The 22,073-nt window shown below is 44.8% G+C and overlaps 1 protein-coding gene across 1 annotated transcript in view; it reads left to right on the plus strand.

Moving 5' to 3' along the window:
* SCAI (suppressor of cancer cell invasion) overlaps window positions 1-22,073 on the plus strand; it is a 38,849-nt gene that overhangs the window by 11,132 nt on the left and 5,644 nt on the right. The window contains exons 5-19 of the mRNA XM_066563178.1: window positions 494-625; window positions 6,520-6,615; window positions 7,218-7,304; window positions 7,844-7,942; window positions 8,584-8,680; window positions 9,441-9,539; window positions 10,162-10,314; window positions 11,143-11,244; window positions 11,795-11,896; window positions 12,522-12,600; window positions 14,653-14,752; window positions 15,214-15,295; window positions 20,056-20,128; window positions 20,669-20,842; window positions 20,923-21,023. Coding sequence (XP_066419275.1) covers window positions 494-625; window positions 6,520-6,615; window positions 7,218-7,304; window positions 7,844-7,942; window positions 8,584-8,680; window positions 9,441-9,539; window positions 10,162-10,314; window positions 11,143-11,244; window positions 11,795-11,896; window positions 12,522-12,600; window positions 14,653-14,752; window positions 15,214-15,295; window positions 20,056-20,128; window positions 20,669-20,842; window positions 20,923-21,023 — 1,576 coding nt within the window. The remainder of the gene's footprint in view (window positions 1-493; window positions 626-6,519; window positions 6,616-7,217; window positions 7,305-7,843; window positions 7,943-8,583; window positions 8,681-9,440; window positions 9,540-10,161; window positions 10,315-11,142; window positions 11,245-11,794; window positions 11,897-12,521; window positions 12,601-14,652; window positions 14,753-15,213; window positions 15,296-20,055; window positions 20,129-20,668; window positions 20,843-20,922; window positions 21,024-22,073) is intronic.

The raw sequence follows: 22,073 nt of genomic DNA on the forward strand, positions 1-22,073 counted from the left end.
AGCATTCTAGCTAAATTTGCCCTTTTTTAGCAATAGGAGGCATTGAGCTACAGTTTTCAGCAGTAACAGAAGAAAATGAAATGTCAAGAGAGCTGAGGCTAGTCTCTAAATACAGCTGCAGGATAAATACCTCTGCAGAAGGCAAATTTGGAGAGGATTTCTTTGTCCAAGTGTGAAACCCAAGTGCTGTTTGTGCTACAGTCCTTTCATTGTCAGTTTTGTGTTTGTGAAGACAGTCCTCGGAGTTATTTTATTTTGTGACTATTGTACCACTGTTACTTTTAATTTTGCTCTGTTAACTAGTGCATTGTTCAATAATTAGTCCCATTCCTTGATTCTCAGCTGTTTTTTTAATGAGTCTTGAGAAGAGTAACCTGTGGAGAGCTGCATGCTCTGTGTTACATCCCCATAGAACTGAACATGCATCTCAGTCTGGATGAGTTCATAGCAGCCGTTGATTTTTGAGTAATTATGGCTGTTTTTATCTTCATAGGACTGAGCTTGCCCTGAAAGAAACCATGTCATCAGGGGGAGCTGAAGATGATATTCCTCAAGCAGAGAGAAAAACGGTGACAGACTTTTGCTACTTATTGGATAAATCTAAGCAGCTCTTCAATGGCTTAAGGTTAGTGGATTTTTGACAGTATTCCTTCAGAAAAGCCTCAGAACACACACTGCAGTATGTGATGCTGGAGTCAGTACAGAACATTTCAAACCCAAATCCAGTAAGTTTCTTTAGGAGAGAATAATGCACCCCTGTATGGGTACTTTTGGACCATGTGTGTAAGAATGTTTGTAGGAGCAGAAGTTCCAGTTTATAGTAAACTAGAATTTGGAAATCCCATTAAATTGTTGTCATTATTGCTGAAATGGGGTGTTTGAAGGCCACAATTAAGGATTAGGTGTGACTGTGTGCAGTCCACAGCATGCATGTCTCTGTGGAAAAAGAAAGGAATGAGGAGGATTTTTCTGAATGGGAGGAAAGTAGGAGAGGGAATATTTTTGGGGAAGAAATTTAGGAAGTGATAAACAGAAACATCAAAACCATGCCCTCTTATGCATCTGCTGAAACAAGTGCTTAATCTGAACTGTGGAAAAAGGTAAAATCTACATTTATCTACTAAGCAGCTGCAACAACAGCTGGGAAGTCCAACTGGTTTGTCTGCAGGGGAATACACGTTTGGACAGTAATATGGATATCCTGTTTATGTCAATATATGCCGAGTTAAACAGCATGTATCCAAAGCTGCTTTATTTCTAAGCTTTGCTGTAGAGTCTCTTAAGTAACAGGGGTTTGAGCTCATATCTGGTTGGCAGTTCAGCCTCTTCCTGGTCTCTGAGTAATGCTGTATGTTTGGGCCCTTATAGCTTGCTGTTAGTCAAACACAGATGGTTAGCAAAGATGCTTTTAATTCCTCCACCCCCCGCTATTGATAATCCTTTCATGTGCTTTAGAAGTTGATTACCAAATCCAAAACAAACATTTTGTGCTCCAAAATCTGAATGGCAAATGGGCAATAGAGACAGGGAGTTCTTGGTGGTTGTGTTTGACCCCCCCATGAAGGACAGTATAAAGCAAAAGGGCTGAGATCTTGAGACCAGGATTTCCAGTGCTGTATGGGACATTACACTGGCTTTCTGATAGATTTTGCTTGAAATTTTGGCCTGAAATGAACACAGTTCATGTGTGGCTGTGTGCTGCTCCAGTTCAGACCAGAGAGGTGGCAGAGACCCTCCAGCCATTCTGTGCCTCCTGTGCCGTGGAGGGAGGTAGTGCTTGTGTCAGGTTTGGAGATGAGAGATGGAGTTTCTCAGTGTATCCATGGTACTTTTCCAGAAAGAAACCTTCTTGTCCAGCTAAATGAAAAGAAAATGGAGAATACCATTGGATGAAGTATGGCAAATAAAACCAGAGATGGGATTAAGCAGCCAGTGCTGCTGTGCGAAAATAGCAATATTGCAGAGCAGGAACCTCTGTCCTTACTGTAACCTGGCACTGTTACTTCTTACACTCGACCACCATTTCACCTCTGAGACTTGTGATTCCCGTGGGCATAATGACAGGATAAAGCAACATTATAATTCTCAGGTATCTGCTGTGTTAGTGCTTGTTCTCGGGGGAGTTCACCTGGAGATGTCTTGGCAAGCATCCCAATTCTTAGTCCAGTTACTTCATAATAAATGCATTTGATTCATGCCTGACATCTTCTGTATTGAAGATGATGACAGCCTTTGCTGCTGTGTTTTTTGCTATTCTCTTGTCCCTACCACATTTCATAGAAAAGAAGTGATGGGGGAGGGAGAGGAGAGCAATGATTTCCTCCCCAAAACCTCCTCTGGGCACTTCAGCTACAGGGAGCTGAGCCTATAGCTGTGTTGGCAGCTGCTTAGCTGTTGCTGCTGCCAAAAATTGCAAGGGCTCAGCCTGCCACGTCTTTGTTTCAGTAGCATTTCCTTCCTCTCTTCCCAATGCAGATGCCAAATACAGCATTTGAGGAAAACATATGATGGTGTGCCAAGGTGGCTGCTCGAAAGTGCTCCCAGTGATAGCATCCCCTGAGGCCACGCTGCTGGGGTGACCCTGGGGGGCTCTCTTCCTGGTGCCTCTACCCTGGGCTATAACTTAGAATAAACTGTTGATGAAGTGTGTTGCAATGGCTCTCTTCTCCCCTTTCCCCACTCCTACTTGCTTTTTTCTTGGAAAAGGCTGGGAAGAGGGAGGCTGTAAGGAAGCAGTTTGTCATGCTGTATTGTCACTGGTATTATTTTCTTTTAAATGTTAAAAAGTGCTTAAATGTGTTCAGTATCACAAAGAAGCCTAGAACTTTAAGGAATTAAAAGACTTTCAGCAACTGTATTTTAGGGAAGTGATTGTCCCTTAGTACTGGGCACTGGTGAGGCAACTTGTCCTGTTCTGGGCCCCTCATGGCAAGAGAGACACCGAGGGGCTGGAGCGTGTCCAGGGATGGGAACAAAGCTGGGGAAAGGTCTGGAACACCAGGAGCAGCAGAGGGAGCTGGGGGGCTCAGCCTGGAGAAAAGGAGGCTCAGGAGGTACCTTCTGGCTCTCTGTCACAGCATTTTTGTCCCACTGCTGCTCAGGTTCTGGGAACGGGAGCCTGTAACTACTACAAGCACATGAACATAAAAGGAAATTGTCTCTTTTTATCACCTGTCAAAACTGTGAATGTCTTTAAAGCTTTGAATGTTAAACTGACAGTTATTGTAGCCTTCCTCTTTGAAGCATGCTGCTGAGTCTCTGGGACTTTCTCAGCGTCTTTAATGTCCCTGTGTGACAACTTCCATGTGGTGCTGGCCAAGCACACCTCAGCACCTTTAATTGGGTTTCAGCCAGTATTATCTGGCAGCATGACTGAAATGAACTCCTGACAGAGAATTAATTATGAGCACATAAGTATTGCTAGCCTTTGTGGAGACAAAGAGTATAGCAAGAATTGGATAAAATTCTGGTCTGTCTGTGAAATTTATCCAGCAGCCACACTAGTGCAGCAGGAGAACCAGTCTTGTGTGCCCTTTGTGAGAAACCCATCATTCTAGAGCATCAGAGTTTGTGTCTTCACGTCCCATTTGGAATGTTCTAAAAGCCAAGGAATTGGAAATGGTTTCCACTTGTTGTTGCAGGCTATTGTAATGTCCTAAATCAAATCTCCAGTCCTTCCTCTGCATTTGAATTTGTTTAGTTGCCCCTTTATCCCTCCTGTAGTGGTGTTCAGCCAGAGCAGTGCTGAGCCAGCAGCCTGGGCTGGGCACACCCCCCAGGAAAACCTGCTGTCTTTGTCTCTCCTCACTGCTCTGGTGTCCTCCTGTAGATCTGGAAGTAGCAATAAGTCTTATTATAACATAGGTCTTGAGCTCTCAACTTGGGTGTATAATTGCTTCTGGGTCATGTATTCCCCTTTGGTGGGAGGAGCTGTGCTAAAAGCCCACTCTGCAATCGGCCGAGGCTTTGGGATTCTTTTGGGCTGTTTCTCAAGAAATAATGCACATCCCCATCTTCTGTGGACTAAATGTCCTCTTCTGCTTATGCATCCGTTTTCTTATGGCAAAATTTCTTGGTACATGGGAGCAGCATGTGTGATGTTCAGCACAGAGCAGTAGAGGGATGGCAGGAAGGGCAGCTCTAGTCTGCAAAAAGCAGTAGTGAAAGCACAGTAATGTATTGTCATAAATGAAGTTTTATTACAGCCATGTCAGAATACTATCAAAAGAACAAGTGCTACTGTCTGTTTCCATGGAGATCCTTCCCGTTCCCTGGGGAGCCGAGGAATCCATGGTGTTGTGCAGCTATGCCAGCTGCAATTAGGCAGGCAGGCTGCAGGAGGAATATCCGTGTGGACAGGCAGCAGTGGCTGCAGACAGCAGTGCCAAGCACACGGGCACTGCCCTGGCAGAGCTTCTGCAAACACCTCTCACTGCCACACACTCACATCTAGCGAGCCTGGGCTTTGTGCTTAGGGTATGTTAGAATGTTCAGGATGTGCAGAGGAAGGTGTGGAAGGGGGAGGTGAAGGTGAGTGTGTTAATTAGCTCACTGATGAGGGATAGATGCATGAGCATCGTCAGCCCATACCTGCACCATAACCCTACCTGCTTAATGCTTAGTTTGTGCAGGTACTGGTGTTTGAGAGAAGGGTGCTTTCTTGGGTTGGGGTTCTTCAAGTCAGCTTGTTAATTCAGGCATTCTATAGGTTAGTGTTAGGGAACTTTGATTTGTATAGTTTTTAAAAAAATTATCCATTTCGGTGTACTTTTGTAATTATATATATTTTTATATATACTTTAACATTTAATCTTGTGGATGTGCTAATTATATTAAATTAAAGCCACCTCTTGCTGTGTCAGAGTCTGTGCTGTATCTTGGGTGTGTGTTTGGACAGTGCCTTGGCTTCTTTTGTTTAGCTAAAATGTTTACATCTATTACAACGACAGAAGGTGGTGAATTGTTCCTTGCAGAAAATGCTTTAAATTTGCATGTGTTTGTATCAAGCTGTATTTGAATGAAGATGTTGGTACCCTGAAGCACATATTTATATTCCTGTTTGCCCCTTGCTACACCAACATATGTTGCAAGATTTTGAGCAGCCCATTGCAAGTTTGAAGGGATTTTTTTGTTTTTTAATTTGGTAAAATCCTGCACAGATTCCTTGGCATCTTCATGGAATATCAGCACCAAGTACTGGAACGCTTTTCCAGGCTGGTAAGGGATTCATTTTACTTGTAGTAGCTGAGCTAGGTCCCTTCAAGCTGTGTGGGAAGTACAGTTGGCTGACGAGCAGAAGAATATTAATTTCCTTTCCTACCTCGGGTGCTGTTAAAGCAATTACAGTGAGCAGAGGCAGGCCAGAACGCTGCTCTGAAATGGTGTGTGCTGCTCTGCTTCTCTGGCTCCTGCAGAGGACATGGCAAGGTTTCCTAAAGGTGCTGCTTCGCTTGGTCTCTGCCCTCCAGGCTTGGACGTGGCATGTGCTGCTTTTCTGTCTGCTGAAGGTGGTACATGAACCAGCACAGTGATTTGAAAGAGCATTCCTTGTGGAAATCAATCTTGAATCAAATAAAAGAGGATTCTGTCTTGGAAAAGCTGTTCTACTTCCACTTGCAGAGTTGTGCACCTCCTTTGAATGAGCTTTGGTGTAGATATGTAGGGAATGTGTGCTCAGTGGGACTCAGGGGTTTGGTCCCCTCTGTTGCATTTATTTCAAGATTCAGGTAATTCCTGGGAGATGGGAGGAGCGAGGGTTGAGAGCACAAACGTTTAAAGCAAAAATCCTTAGGAATACATCATAGTTGTGGGGTGGAAATATAGCACAGCGTGGAATTCGAGGGGAAGTAGGAGAGCAGAGCTGAACTGGGTTGGCTGTCTCACCTTGTAGCACTGGAGACTGACAGGAACAAACCAGAAGTTCTCAGGTTGTGCCGTGTCACTAGCTGTGAGTGAGAGGGTGACAAATGTGGTGATGCTGTAACAGAACCCAGTGAGTTCTGTTCTAACTGTGAGCATCCATATGCTGGCCTGACCTGGTGATAGTGGGGCACTGGTTTTGGTTGTGATGTCATAGGCTCTGTTTCTGAAACATGGCTGTATCCATTTGAAAAGATTCCTTCCTTAGTAACAATAAATATTATCAGTCTATATTTACTAACTTCCATCTGCTTGTTCTTGGGTAGGGTTTTTCTGTATTACGATATTTTAAGAGTCCAATTTGTCTTTCTGTGCATATAACCATATAATTACTTCTCTTTTAGCAAAATTGTAAGATATTTTCAAACACCTGTTGCATGTTCCTACGTGATCATTTCCTGTTTGGAGAGATCCAGTAACAAGAGGTTTTGAGAAACTCTGGCAATCATGGTTCTTGTAGTTCTGGGTGCAGGCAGGATTCTAAAGTATGTGAATGAATCCTGAACAAAGCAGTTCTGACTTTGAATCAAACGTGCTCCTGTCATGTTGGGCTGACTGGATTCTGCTTCCTAATTCTGCTTTTGTCACTGTCTCTTGCAGGGATTTACCTCAGTATGGGCAGAAGCAGTGGCAATCCTATTTTGGGCGAACGTTTGATGTTTACACCAAACTCTGGAAGTTCCAACAGCAGCACCGGTAAGGAAATGTTGTAGGCAGATGTGTTGTGTGGGTTTAAGTGCAGCTTTAATCTCTGGAATGCCCAGAGCCCCAGCTAAGAGTGAGATTTCACTGTGTTGTTCAAGCATGAAGGGAGGGAACAGCAGCTTCCTGCAGTGCTCACAGTCTATTGAATTAAAATGTTGCAGAGTGTTCAGTGGCACTTTTTAAACAAACCCTTTTGCTCTACCTGAGTGTGTGGTGCTTTAATTTCTTACTGAGGAGGTGATGGATTCTGCAGAGCAGAATCTGGAATGGTGTGAAGTCTCTTGCTGCAGCGTGGGCTCTGATCCTTCACACCTTCCTCTGGCTGCATAGTCTGAATGTTCTCCTGGGAAGTGGTGACCTTTTGTTGTGTGTATTTTGTGCAACACACTTATGTCTGGTTCTGGCAAGTTTATGCAAGATAAATGGCCCTTCTTGTGGGGTGTGTGTGCTGCTGGCTCTGTGAGGGGCTGCTGCTGGCAATGCTGAAAATGAAAGCTGAATTTGGCCTTGCAGTGGCTCTTTGTCTTGTCTGGTGGGATGTTCTGGGAAGTTTGGGAATCCTTTTAATCTTTCTTTTCTCTCTTGCGACATAGACAAGTATTGGACAATCGGTATGGGTTGAAGAGGTGGCAAATTGGGGAAATTGCTTCCAAGATTGGGCAGCTCTATTACCATTATTAGTAAGTAAGCACAGAAGAGGATTCAGTGGGCAATGCAGGGTTAGTGGCAGCTGCATGCCAAATGTCTGGATGCTCAGTCAGGAGGAATCAGTGATTGGGCTGAGTCACGATGCCTGTTTGTGAATGAAGGCCCTGGGACTGCATGGGGTGCTGCAGGGATGGGCCCCTGTGAGCCTGGTGCCACACTGCTGCTCACACTGGCACTGCCCAAGGACTTCTCTCCTGCCTCCAAAGGGTCTTCCACGTGCGCTGCATTGGAATGTTGTGGAAAAATGTGATTTACAAGTTTGGGAGCCTGATGTTCCTGTTCAGTGATGCCATCACCTGTACGTGTGGTGCAGGATGGGCAGCTCCGATTGTTATCTGAAATGGGATCCAAGGTCTGGCACATCCCACAGTGAGAGTCTGGCTCTCCTGGGCTGGCACTTGAGGAGGGAGCTCTGCAGGGAGGCCCAGGCTGGCTGAGGGGCAGGAAGGGAGGGTTTGGTGTGGCTTTCTTTCCCTGTGAGGCAGTGAGCTGATGCCCCTGTTCCCCGCAGCCTGCGCACCTCTGAAACCAGCTATCTCAACGAGGCTTTCTCCTTCTACTCAGCCATCAGGCAGAGGTCCTACTACTCCCAGGTCAACAAAGAAGACAGGTATGTCTGAATGGAGGCCCTTGTTTTTTCAAGACCAGAAAGGTGTGTGGAAGCAGCAAGGATCTATAAACTGTAGGGTAAAATCCATGTTGTTGAAGGAAGTTTCTTTTAATCCTTCTGCCACTATTGAAAAATTCAGGATAAATAAGAGCTTTGCTGTGTGACTGGAAGAATATTCTGTTACCAGGTCCTGGATAGAAGGCTATTAGCCCCAAAGTTTTCTCATTTTAAATCCTGAGTGGTATCAGTGCTGGGAGCTAGAGTGCTGTGGGTGGGAGATGGGTCAGCTGGGCTGGAGCAGAGGAATCTGTGTGATTCTCATCAGGCCTTTCAGGGGAACAGCAGTTCATACTGCAGTACAGCACGGTTTGAACTGCCAGCCATGATACCTGACTCCCATGCCCCTGCCAAGTAAAGAGGCTGTTGCTTTCTTAAGTTATTTTTTATGTCCCTGTACTCAATTTTAACTAAACCTCCAAGCAGCCAGGTGGCTATTCATCACCACATGAGTTCAGTCAGAACTCTTAATCTGCAACTGTTCAGCCCTGCTGTGGTCTTAAGCTCCTCCTCTCCCTTACCCCTGCTACCTGCCTCTATTTTAATCTCAAATTTGGCTGTGGTGTTTTTGTTGTTGTGTCTAGGCCTGAATTAGTGGTTAAGAAGCTGCGTTACTATGCAAGGTTCATCGTGGTTTGTCTCCTGCTCAACAAGATGGATGTTGTAAAGGACCTTGTAAAGGTATGCTAGAATCAGGATAAAGGTGCTGAGGGGTGGGAGGTTGCTGATCCTTGCTTTTCTAGTCTCTCTGACATCCAACATAGGGAATACCTCCTGTCATTCAGACATTTAATAATGACACTTCAGGATCAAATGATTTGGTTGCATTGTTTGAATGAACAGCCAGTAAAAATGTTCCAGTAGCTGCAGCCCAGACAGGGAGGTGCCCTGGAAGTGCAGCAGAGGAACAGCAAGCTGCTCCCCACAGCATATGCTTCCCAGCCCTCTGACAACCTCACTTCAAGCAGTTCCTGGGCCTGACAGCTTTGTGTAGGTTGCATTGCTGTGTGTGTCACAGCTACCCTGAACTGCAGGCTTCGCTTAGCACAGCTAAACCAGCCACACCATCCCCTTTCTCAAGGTATTTAAAGTTACTTGCAAGCTGAAATCTGAGTCCCTGCTATCCATAGCTTATGGTAATAACCAGTGACATAGCTGTGAGTGGGATAATTATACTTAACTCCAGATATTCTTTGCATTTGGACCTACGTAAAAGACAATTTGCATTGCCAGAACTCAGTGTAGCATTGGCATTCTGTCTGCTGAACGAGCGCGTTTTGGCTGGCATGTTAGTCAGGAGTGTGCTGCATATGTTCTCAAGGAATTTATTTATTTATTATTCTTAAAGGCCAGCACAGCTGACCAAATATAAGGTTACTGACTGTCTATTAAAGTCTGGTTTTAGGAGTGACTGTGTCTGTCTCTGAACTGTTTACATCAGGAGCTGTCAGATGAAATTGAAGACTACACTCATCGTTTCAATACTGAAGATCAGGTGGAGTGGAACCTGGTTCTTCAGGAAGTGGCAGCATTTATTGAGGTGAGACCATCCCCTCTAGTTGTTTCAGAGTTTTCTGTCTTGTTGATGGAAGTGTTGCTGTATCACCACATTTGTGAGGGAAGCAGGTGTGCCAGTGCAGGGACAGTATGCCTGTCCCATAAATCATTGACACATGTTCACAGGAATATTTAAATACTGCCAGAATGGGTGGCACCATTATCATTCACTCTCCTCCTTTCTATTCATTTCTACAAAGGGAAAGCAAGCTAAAATAGGAAAACTACAATTATTATGACTATAGGAATATGTTGTTTATTCTGCATGAATTTGTAAGGTTGTTGATGACATTTGACTCCTCAGGTACAGCGAAGCTGAAGCAGAGTCCATGTCATTGGAGGCAGTATGCTTTTCTCACTGCTGTACCTTCATGTGCTTGTCCCATGTATTTCTTGCAGTCCCTAAGAACTTTGCTTTTCCAGCTGGGAAGGCTTGACCTCTAGCCTGCATAGAAATATATAAATAAATGTATGGCAAAGTAATTTTAAAAATCTGCCTCATTCATGAGATGTTTATTCTAAGTGCCAAGAACTGTGGACTTCTCTCTGACTGCAAATCTGTATGCTTTCCTGAATTCTTGATTTATTCTGGTTGCTTTTTTTAGGCAGACCCTGTCATGGTTTTAAATGATGACAACACCATTGTAATCACCTCTAACAGGCTTTCTGAGACGGGAGCTCCGTTGCTGGAGCAGGGGATGATAGTGGGACAGCTTGCTCTTGCAGATGCGCTCATTATTGGGAACTGCAACAACCAGGTAAAGGAAATTCTGGGCACCTGGGTTTGCATCTTTGGAGTCCCCCTCATGACATCCCTTCTGATCATACAACAGGGATTCCAACAGAGGAGAACACTGAAATAATTTTATTGTGATGGTTGCAGTGGTAGCCAGAGGAAGAGGGTTCACAGAAAAAAGACCTAAAAATGAAATGTTAGATATTAGATCTGTGGTACTGACCTCTTATTGTTTATATTCAACATGTCAATTAGGTAGACACAATTGATTTTCATATACTGAATTATTTGTAACAACATTCAAGCATGGGAGACCTCTAAGATACATCCAGAAAATGCTTGACTTGAGCTTTCATATGACTCACTCCAGCTTGTTGCAACTTCAGTGGCAACAGGAAGAGGTTTTCAAAAGACATTCTAGGTTCTGTTTTTAGATGATAATGATAGTGAAGTTGTACAAATTTCTTGGCTTCTCTCTGAGCTCTTTTCAGGTAAGCAAGGGAGTTATATTTAAACTACGCTTCATCTGTCTTTGTCAGATTTTGTCTGAATTCATAGTACATAGCCATTTCAGCACCTGATTAATCCACACCCCAGAGAAGCCTGTAATTTGGAAGCAGGGGTCTGCAGTGCAGTGGCTTGCCTGGTAGATCAGTAACAAATAGACTCTGTTTTTTGTGAGCTCTTCTAGAAGTCATTCACAGCTCTTCAGAGATTCAAAGATGACACTGACAGATCCCTGAGAGAGAATGGCCTCTCTGGTGTGCAGTGGAGTCTCTCAGCTGCATAATTCCAGAGCAATTCTGTTTAATGTGTATCTGGCAGAATAAACTGCGTGACTCTCTTGCAGGTCAAGTTCAGTGAACTGACAATCGACATGTTCCGAATGCTGCAGGCTCTGGAGAGGGAACCCATGAACTTGGCATCTCAAATGAACAAACCCGGAATGCAGGTCAGTTCCACTTCAAACAAACCTGGCAGCACATCTTAACTGGGTTTTTTGTTGATTGATTGCTTTTATGTAGTGTACTCCTTCAGTATTGTCACTGTGCAGAGCAGGTTAGTAAAGGTGGTGTAACTTCCACTAGAAATTAGTGAAGAGTAGCTCAAACCCGTGGATTCATCAGATTACTGAGTCATCTGAAAGTTAATGTCCCCTTCAGAGAAGTATCAAGTCTTCTATCTGGGGCCAAAAGAAATTTGGAGATTTTTCATTTATTTAATTGAGATGAAGTGTGAATTTTGTCACTCATTTCTTGGGTGATACTTGAGACACTAAGAAAGATTTAGTTCACGAGTTTCAGTGAGGAATAATACAAAGTTATGGTTTGAATGCTGTGCATCCTGCTTTACTATGTAGTAGGAAATGCAGAATGGGCAGACCACTTGTGTGGGTAGTGTGTTGGAACATTCTAATAAATAGAAGTTTAGAGGGTTATGAGACTGCTTTGATAATATCTGGTTGTTGGGGTTTTTGAGTAGTATTTTGTTTCTTTTAACAGGAGTCAACAGAGAAACCAGCCAGGCGGGAAAACCCCCATAAATACCTACTTTATAAACCAACTTTTAGCCAGCTATATACATTTTTAGCAGCATCATTTAAGGTTTGTGAAATCGGTGAATTTATTTGTAATAAAAAATATCCAGAACTGTTTGTGAGAGTAAATGAAATGTGGATCTCCACTGATCTGGAGAATAGAAAAATCTTAAGAGTATTCTTTCATTTCATATCATGCCAAGCACAAACCAAAATGGGGGAAGTGCATCAGGAGATTGTCGCTCTCGAGCACTGCACAGCTACTGAATCTCCAGTCCTGTATCCCACTCAAGCTGTAAACAAAGCTTCCCTTGTGCATTGTCAGGGAGTTGGGCTCTGCGTGGATCTTGGCAGCTTTTGGGTTCCATATCTTGGAGAGCCTCTGATCTGCATAGATAGTGAAAGAGTCTGTGTGGAGGCAGGTGCTTTGTCAGTGCTGTTGGAGCTCTGGTACCAGCCTCGAGGTTTGTGTGGAGACAAGTTCAGACATTTCATCAGTGACACTTTTGGTCTGTTGGAAGGGGTGTCTGTGCTGGGGCAGGGCCAGTCCGTGCACCAAGAGCAGAGTGGAGGGGAGCCAGAAGCAGGAGTAGCACAATTATAATGACAGTGTGTTTATGGAGGTGATGATTCAGTACTAAAATAAACTTGTACCTTTCTGCCCTGGCCCTGGTCCCCTGTTTGCATTGCAGGAGCTGCCTGCCAACAGCGTGCTGCTGATTTACCTGTCTGCCACGGGCGTGTTCCCATCAGGTCGTTCGGATAGTGAAGGTACAATAAAGGAATGCTCCCTGTCATGAACAGGGCTTGAATTCTCCTTATGTTCCAGGACAAGTGACCAAGAAAGATGTCACAAAGCTCCTTTAAAAAGACAAGTCAATTAGATTCTCCTGTCTGCTTAGTAAGATAGCCTTTATTTTCCACAAACAATAATTAAATCTTTGTGTTTTAATTAGTGTGCATTAGCCTGAGAACTTTTCAAAGGACACATCCAGTTTTTGATGCATCTGAAGTATTAAAAGCCTCCCAATTTTGAAGACCACGTGGCTCAGTTGATGCATCAGCACAAAGTTCATAAAATGGCTCCATGGCACTCTGATCTTTCCAATGCCCAGCACCAGGAGAACGTGTGGCCAGGACATGGGTGGTGGAAGGACTCAAGCAGCTGCAGGGACTGGTCTATTTGCACGCTCATTAACCTGACAATTCAAGCCCTTCTCATGATTTTTAACAATTCCCCTCACCTCACCCTCCTGTTCTTTTCAATCTAGCAGAATATTTGGATGCAGCTGCAATGTAAAAGCTGAAAACTGGTTGGCTGAAGTAAACATGGTCCAAAGATCTGTTTATCTAATTCCAGAAAAAAAATCAAAACAATTTTTTAACATCCTAAATATTGTAAAAAACCTCATCTGTTTGAGACTTGCATTCCTTTATAAGATGCATGCTTTGTCCACCCCTGTGCATGATTTATAGAGCTCTCAAAATGTTAAAAGAAAAAAGAAAATCCCTGTCAGCTTTGGACAGTGGCAGTGATTTTTTAAAAATGCTTTTAACATTTTACTTCTTGCTGCAGCTTGGTGATAGGTCCTAACTGCAGTGTGTCCTCTGAGGCCTGTGGTGTGTGCCCCTCTCTGCATGTGTTGTTTCAGCTTAAGAGCTTGTGGCAGAGGCATCCAGGCTCAGTCAGCTGAGGAGCTGCACACCAGCGTGCAGCTTTCACCAAGGAACCCATCACAACTGCATTCCTTTAATAAGGTGGTGTGGCCTGCACACAGTTCTGCCTTATTAAAGGGGAGAGCAGCTGCAAGTTGCACTGTGCATTGCCTGCAAGCCGTGTGTTTGGCAGACCATGTGAGGTGTTTGTAACAGTGCTAAATTAATGTTTGTCCTGTTCCTGATTTTGTATCCCCAAAGCTTCCCTTAAATGGAAAGGCGCCTTGTATCCAAACCTGAAAAAATTGCATTTGGTGGCCAAATGTGGGTCAGCCAAGTCTGCAAATGTGTGACAGAATGAGGAAACCCTAATACTTTATTTTACTAAAGTTAGTGACATTTCATTCCCATACCACTGGCAGAAATATTTCTTGGTATCTTGTGGGATTTGATCTTTTTATAGTCATTGCTTTTGTGTTTGCTCTCCATCAGACATTCAGGGGGTAGCTCAGTTTTGCAAATTTAACAGAATATTCAGCTTACAGTGGGAACACATGTCCAGGGCGTGTGTATGTGAAAATTGCGAATTCTGACTTCTAAATCTTGAAATACGTTTGATACAGATTTGAAATCTGGTTAAAGCTGTTTTGTCCCTTTGCCTTCTCTGAGTTCTCTCTTCTCCCTTTTGCAGTGTTAGAACTGCAAATGACATTAGTATTTCTAGTCTTTTTGATTCATTTAGCCTTACTTTTTGATCAAATTGTGAATCTGGAATATGCAAACTTATACAGTAATTCTACAAAGGTATTGATTTTCCTGTATCAGCCGTGTAATGGGTTTTAATCTTTTATCTCCATGGTGTAACAAGAGCCAATATTGGGATAATTGGAATTAATTTATGGGTTAATAGTGAATAATTAAATTACAAGTTATGAAATTGCATTCCTTGCTTCTATTTGATAGATACTGAAATTTCTAAAAAAGCAGAAAAAGGAATATGCAGTTAGTGAAGTCTCCACATTCCTCTCTCCCCTCCTTACAACTGCAGCAGTTCAGATTCCCCTCGTTCTCTGGGATTTGTTGTTGCTTCCTCCCTGTCATGTAGTCAGTAGCTGTCCAGCAGGGGTGCGTTGCCCCTGCTGATTTGAGCCTCCTTTCCCCGTGAAGGTCCCTACGATTTTGGGGGAGTGCTGACCAACAGCAACCGCGACATCATCAACGGGGACGCCCTCCACAAGCGCAACCAGGCCTACAAGGAGATGCACTGGTGAGTGTGCTGCAGCCTGCAAATCCACAGCAGCTTGTCTGCAATAGGGAGAGATGCATCAACACCTCGGGAGTTCGCACTCCTCGGTGCAGGACATCATAGTGGGGATTGGCTTGAACACTCAGAAGTGGATGAGCAGCTTTAAATGATCATTTAAACACTTCAACCTTACTTATGTAGGTCAGTATAAGTTCTTAATTACTGACAAACTTCAGATCAGTGGTGGATGACTTCTCAAGAAGTTAAACATCTCCTGGACTAATGAGAGGTCCCACAGTCCATATTATAGACAAATATAGACAATAGTGCAGCTGCCCTCTGAGTATGAATCTGGGGACTGCAGCGTGGGAAATCTGTCTGCTTTTTATCTGACTGTGGGCAGCTCTGTGGCTGAGACACTGGTGCAGTGTCAGAGCTGTGCAGCAGTTGTGGTGCTCTGAGGGGTCCCTTTCTCTCTGCAGCCTTCACCCTGGAGATCTCTACCCTTTCACCAGAAAGCCCCTGTTCATCATCGTGGATTCTTCCAACAGCGTTGCCTACAAGGTAAGGCCCTTGGAGGCAGTTCCTCCTGTGGTAGGATACAGTGCCAACCCCTAGTTAGCTTACACTTTTAACAGGCTATTTTTTTTAAACAGTTTGTATTCAGTCTTTCTTTTCTTTTGAGGTTGTGCATGCTAGTCAGGATCTGACCCTATGAATAGGAACAAGAAGGAGAAGCACATGAACAGCCGCTCATTGGAAAGTAATAAATCCTCCTGGAGGGAAAAAAGGTTCAAGATTTCCAAGGTCTCTGGTGGGAGGTTTACTTTTGTTTTATACCAAAGACAAATCTCGGTGTGTGTGCATGGGGGAGGGAGATAACTAATGTGCTTTTCTTTTTTCCAGTCATCCAACATTCAGTTACTTTTAAGCAACAAAAAGGAGTCAAAGCATTGAGCCTGATCTTAATAAACACGGGGTGTCTGTGTCTGAAAAGTGTCTGAACCAAGGAAGTAACAAGCCTCAAATTAGCATCCAGTGTTACTGTAGAGTGGTGTTTGCTTGGACACTGAGCCTCCTTCCTAGGGTGCTCTGGACTTACAGTAGAATTGCTCCATGCCAAATCACCTCTGGGAATCTGCAGTTTGGGTAATGCAGAAGCAGGCATTGCACTCGTGGTGGCCAGTTGAATCTGGAGAGCATTACACATGTATTTCTTCATGAATGGGGTAATAAGAGTGTGCTATATCTGGGGAAAGTGCCACTTCTTCTGTGCTCCTTTTTATAGCTCCATTATGTGCAGGGCGGGAGGGAACATCCACAGCTGCGTTTCGGAGGAGGAACAGGGACGTCTAGTGGCCAGAGGAGCTTGTGCCTTGCTCAGTGTCCACAGGCTGTGCTGTTTGTTTGGAAGGCATGTGCTGGCCAAGGAGAGGTACTAAATCAGTGGTCAGCGTGAGCCAGGGAACTCCTGCCTGACAGCCAGATAATGATCTGGCCTCTCGGTTGGCTCTTTGGTTTGCTGTAGCGTAGTGTATCTCAGAGGGCTTTTTAAACACCACTTTATTTAAATTCACTGCACTGGTTTCAGAACAAATCTGCTTTTTTCTTGAATTCCCTTCCCCATTTAAATGGAGGGAAACACAATTAGAGTGATTTACTTGTCTTTCTGAGAAAGTGAGCATTTGGAAGGGATTTATTTCCCTATGCTCTTTCCTGGCATTCATTCCAGTATAACATCAGGAGGATTGGTTTTCTTTCAGGGGAAAAAGGTATGGCTTGTGTTGGGTTTTTGGTTTGGTTTTGGTTTTTGTAGCACCTTCTTCTCTAATAGAATTGTTAGAAGATGTCAAATGGATCAGCTCTGTAAGAGAGCAAAGGATTCCAGCTCTGGGTTCTGTGTAAAGCTTAGAGCAAAGAACCTGTTTGGGGCAATGGATTTCCACATGTAGATTTGTAGGTTTTGTGAGAATAATGTCAAGTGTTTACAGTAGAATTTGCTTTTTGTATTGCATTTAAATTTGATAATTAAGTTTTCTTTGTTTTGTGGGCACACAGTAAGCGACTCTGTAACCTCCACTGAGTTTCTTTTTATTGTTCTGCAGTGAGCTGGCAGGGGTGTAAAACCCAGCAGTCTGTTCAGCACAACTGGTGGGGAGCATCCATGTGAGATTGGGAAGTATTTCAGGACAGGATTATAGAAGTGGCTGCTAGGAGCACTGACCCAGATCAGAACAGTGTGGGCACAAATGCAAGGAACCTAGAAAGAAAAAAGTTCAGCATTCAGAAGTGACATTCATCTTCCCCATCTCTTGCCACTGAACGCAGGCAGTGGGATGTCAGGGGACAGGTTTGGGTGCCTTGTGTTGTTTTCCAGTGAAGGTTCATGGCAGAGCTCTCAAGGTCAGTGTTCCAGCCCTTGTACACTCCTGCCTGTGGTTGTGCTGGGGTCCTTGTCCCCAGAGAGCCCTGGCAGAGCTGTCCTGTGACTGTCCCCTGTGGGCTGGGAGGTGTCTGGGGGCTCGGGTGCTGCCATGAACAAAGAGCAGCCGTGTGAGGAATTGAAGTCAATAGTGACTTTTTTCCCCGTGGCTGCTCTGATCCTCCCTGATAGGACAGGAGCTATCCTGACATTTAAATGTCACTGCCAGCAGTAGCAGCAGGAACAGCAAATGCTCACACATCCTTTTCTGCAGCCCGTCCCTGCTCTCCTGCACGCATCCCCGTCCTCTCCCTCTCTCCACAGGACATAAATGGTGATGACTGAAAGTAAGTCCTGCCAGGAAGTGACTTGCCAGTTTGTCAAATCAGCAGCACTTGAACAGCTTCCTTCTCTGTATATTTAGCTGAAAGTGGAAGATAACTGCAAATCGAGCATATCTACTGAAAGCCGTGATTTTTTTTTAACACTTCCATTTAAATATAGCTGTCTGTGTGTTCTTGAAGGTTACCACTGCATATGTGGATGAAATAATATTTTTAAATCAATATCTTCCTGTAGCTGTCGTTGTCTAGGATCATGGTAAAATGCAAAGTCTTAAAACCAAACCAAACCAAAACCTCCAGCCAGTGGGAATGCAAGGCCTTTGACAGTGATGTGGTATAAATACTCAGCTTAGCAAAGCTTAAATGTGAAGTGACTTCTTTTGGAGATGATGGGCAGTTCTTTCTTGGAAGGAGATGACATGCATTGTAAAAATCAGCAATACTTCTGTTGGAAACCTTGAACACTGAAGTAAAAAAACAGTCAAATTTGAAACAAAATGGAGTTTATCCTTTTTGGAGTTGACCATGCACTGAAGGGAAGGACATTCCATACCCAGACCTCCTGTCAACACTGGATTGCAGGGCAGGTTCTCCTGGCTTAGCCTCTGCTGAGGCAGAGTCCAGAGTGCTCTCAGCCAGTGCCTGAGACCCGCAGGTGACCCAGGGGTCTCTTGGCTGTGGGGCTGCAGGGCTGTGACCCAGGGGTCTCTTGGCTGTGGGGCTGCAGGGCTGTGACCCAGGGGTGCCTTGGCTGTGGGGCTGCAGGGCTGTGACCCAGGGGTGCCTTGGCTGTGGGGCTGCAGGGCTGTGACCCAGGGGTGCCTTGGCTGTGGGGCTGCAGGGCTGTGACCCAGGGGTCTCTTGGCTGTGGGGCTGCAGGGCTGTGACCCAGGGGTGCCTTGGCTGTGGGGCTGCAGGGCTGTGACCCAGGGGTCTCTTGGCTGTGGGGCTGCAGGGCTGTGACCCAGGGGTGCCTTGGCTGTGGGGCTGCAGGGCTGTGACCCAGGGGTCTCTTGGCTGTGGGGCTGCAGGGCTGTGACCCAGGGGTGCCTTGGCTGTGGGGCTGCAGGGCTGTGACCCAGGGGTCTCTTGGCTGTGGGGCTGCAGGGCTGTGACCCAGGGGTGCCTTGGCTGTGGGGCTGCAGGGCTGTGACCCAGGGGTCTCTTGGCTGTGGGGCTGCAGGGCTGTGACCCAGGGGTCTCTTGGCTGTGGGGCTGCAGGGCTGTGACCCAGGGGTGCCTTGGCTGTGGGGCTGCAGGGCTGTGACCCAGGGGTGCCTTGGCTGTGGGGCTGCAGGGCTGTGACCCAGGGGTCTCTTGGCTGTGGGGCTGCAGGGCTGTTGGCACTGCTGGCCCGGCTGCTTGCGTCTGGACCTGAGTGACACACAGTGGAATTCATTCCACTGGGCAGCCTGTTCATGGTGCTGAGAACACCATGAATTACTGGAGAAGGTAAAACCTTGCCAGGGTGTGCACACTTCAAACCAGCTGTGTCTGGCTCCTGCAGGTTGAAATGTTTCTTTCACCAATTCCTGGGCTGACCTCTTGTTACTGCAAGGGAGTTGTCTTTGTTTCTTCCTTAGAGACCAATCCTTAGTATCCAGCATTATCAGTCTTCCCTGGGCTCCTAATGAGCTGGAAGGGTTTCTAGCACTACTCAGCAGTCAGAGATGGGAAATGTTTTATTTTGATTAGACTAGATTTCTGTCTCTAGTATTTAGCAGATTTAGATCAAATTAACTGTAAAACTAATATAACTGAAATATACTTCCTGGAAGGGAAAGTTCATTTGAATTATGCAGAGAGCAAAAGGAATTAAAAAACTTAACTTTTTGAGGATTCTTCACAAGCAAATACTTGTGGTGTTGTATGTCTTACACTTATAAACTGCAGTTTTAAGAATCTAATCTGCAGATGTGTGTGGCACTCACATGCTCTGGAGGCAGGGTTTGAGTCTATGCTCTGAAAGGATGCAGGCACAATCACATTTTCTATAGCTTTGCAAGCCTTCAGTTTAAGAAAGGTCTTCTGGTGACAGCTAATGAGTTTATGTGCATGATTTTTGGCTTTTTTTCCCAGGTTATGACATACTTGCTTTAAAGGAAACTTACTTTAAAAAAGTTTTCTCTGGGCCCTCCTGTTTCATCAGACATAGCTCCTCCTGACAGAAAGGAAAGGGCAAAGAAATGTTTTGACTGGGCAGCTCAGTTGGTGTTGAGGGAAGACATTAAACCAAATTGCTTTCACTTTTACTGCAGAACACGATTTTTTTATTTTCAAGTAATGTGTTACTACTGAAAGCCATATTTCCATGAAATTAGTGTCTGCCATCAGTAGCAATGAAATGAGATAATTGTAATTAATTTAAAATGTAGTTGTTATATTCCTTCTGTGCTGTGATCTCTGACTAAGTGAATCTGTCAGGCTCATTACAAATGCTGAGCTGTGTGAGGGGCATTAGTGTCTTCTGTCATTAATATGATTTGTACCCTTGACTTGCTGAATATTCAAGGCAAGCAAAGTGACCATCAATACTTCAAAATTCTTATCTGTTACAGAATTTCACAAACTTATTTGGACAGCCATTGGTGTGCTTGCTTTCTCCAACAGCATATCCAAAAGCATTACAAGGTATGTGCAGTATTGCATTTCCCAACAAGCTGCAGTTCCTGTATCTGTCCCAAACAGAACGTGGATTCCTCAGGAAAAGGCAGCTTTCCACTACTGTGTAACCCCTAAATCAGGTTGCCAGTCCCTGAAGTAGTATGATAAAGTTTAGCTAGTGTATGTAGTAAATAATTGGTTCCAGTGCTGGTGACATTTCTGCAGATGGCTCCAACAAGGGCTGGAGCAAAGGCTCTCCTGCAGGGAGACTGAGGCACGGCCAGCCCAGCGAGGGTGACGGTGGTTGTTACAGCTCTGGGCAGCATTATTGCTCCCAGAAAGGAGCAGAGCCAGTTTAGGTGCCTTGGTGTTAATGCATGTCTCCAGCAAGCCTTTATGGCCAGTCAAGGATCAGGCCTGCCCAAGAGAAGGTGTAACTAACACCCAGGAGTAGCTCCTCTGTGACGGAATTTAGCGGGTGAGCGACTTCGTTGTGTGGCAGGGACAGCGTTTCTGTTTCATGTGCCAAATGTATCCCTTTGTCTATTGATTTATTTTTTCTTTTAGATCAGTCTCAGCGGGGTAGCCTCTTCACACTCTTTCTGAACAATCCCTTAATGGCATTCCTGTTTGTCTCTGGATTATCAAGCATGCGCCGAGGATTGTGGGAGAAGTGTCAGGATTACCTCCGGAAAATCAACCGGGACATTGCCCAGCTGCTGACCCACTCCCGCTCCATAGGTACGGCCTGGCCAGGCCCAGCTCAGCCTCTCGGGGGGTCTGAGCCTTTCTAAACTGGGCTTTCTCTGCCTTCTCTACAGATCAGTCCTTCCTTCAGTTTTTTGGGGATGAATTCCTTCGCTTGCTTCTCACGAGATTTATCTTCTGTTCAGCTACGATGAGGATGCACAAAATCTTCCGGGTATGCAGGGATGTGTGTGCTTTGTGGGAGCTCCAGGCCTGCAGAGCTGCCCTGGTCAGGTGGGAGGGCCAGGGTGACCTCAGAAAGGGACTGATGCTCACATGCTGCTCCTGCAGCTTGCACTGAGGCTGTGCCTTTGTGTCTCTCCAAAGGCACGGAGCCGTTGGCTTGCAGGAGCCTCATCCTGCACGTAACACAGCAGGCACACTCCAGTTCAATTATGTCACTCTGGACAGCCTTGTCTGCTTGAAAAATCCCTCTCTATAACTTGAGATTATTATTTCTACACAACCAAAAAGGTATAGAGCAAGAATATAAGGGGAAGTGGGGAGGAGTGGGTCATTATTTCTGGCATGTGTTCATGTGAATGGGTTTTGAAAGGTCTTTGAAGTGTAAATGAATACACTAAATAGGAAGATGGTATTTTTGCCTCCCTGTTGGTTAAAGCTGTGCCAGCAGAGAAGTCTGCTCTGGATCTACACCATTTTATGTGAGTGTTGGCATATAAACTGCCTGCTCCATTTTAAATACTGCAGGGAAAAATGGGACTGGAGCATTGAAAGGTGCAGTATTCAGTTGTGGAACTGCAGATGTCCAGCAGCTCTCCAGGTCTAAGTCAGCTACCTGGGCTGCTCTGATACCAGGGAAAAGAAATAGATCTGTGTCAGTGGGGAGAGATTTGCCCCCAATGTCTTAGATATTTGTTTTAGGATGAGATGAATCTCCCACTGGAGATGCTTACATGTCTGTAATTTCAAGAAATGAACTCCAGCCTAGTAGGTAAGTACAGGTGAATATTTTTTGTCTCTTTTAGTGGTTTAATTTTTTTTTCCTGCAAAGCCTCAGTGAACATACCAATAACTATCTGAGATGAGCAGGCATTTGTATTGCCACTGTGACCATCTATGAATCAATGGAAAGAGAAAACTGAAAATTCTAGAATGTTTTCTGTCTCTGCCATACTGAATAATTAGGTTGAAATTGGCCTTTTGCAGTCTTCTTCCTAGAGGGTGTGAAAGAAATGAGTGTCTGATTCTCTTTGTTTTCACT

Source organism: Molothrus aeneus, chromosome 19 (genome assembly GCF_037042795.1).
Source record: "Molothrus aeneus isolate 106 chromosome 19, BPBGC_Maene_1.0, whole genome shotgun sequence".
Lineage (NCBI taxonomy): Eukaryota > Metazoa > Chordata > Aves > Passeriformes > Icteridae > Molothrus > Molothrus aeneus.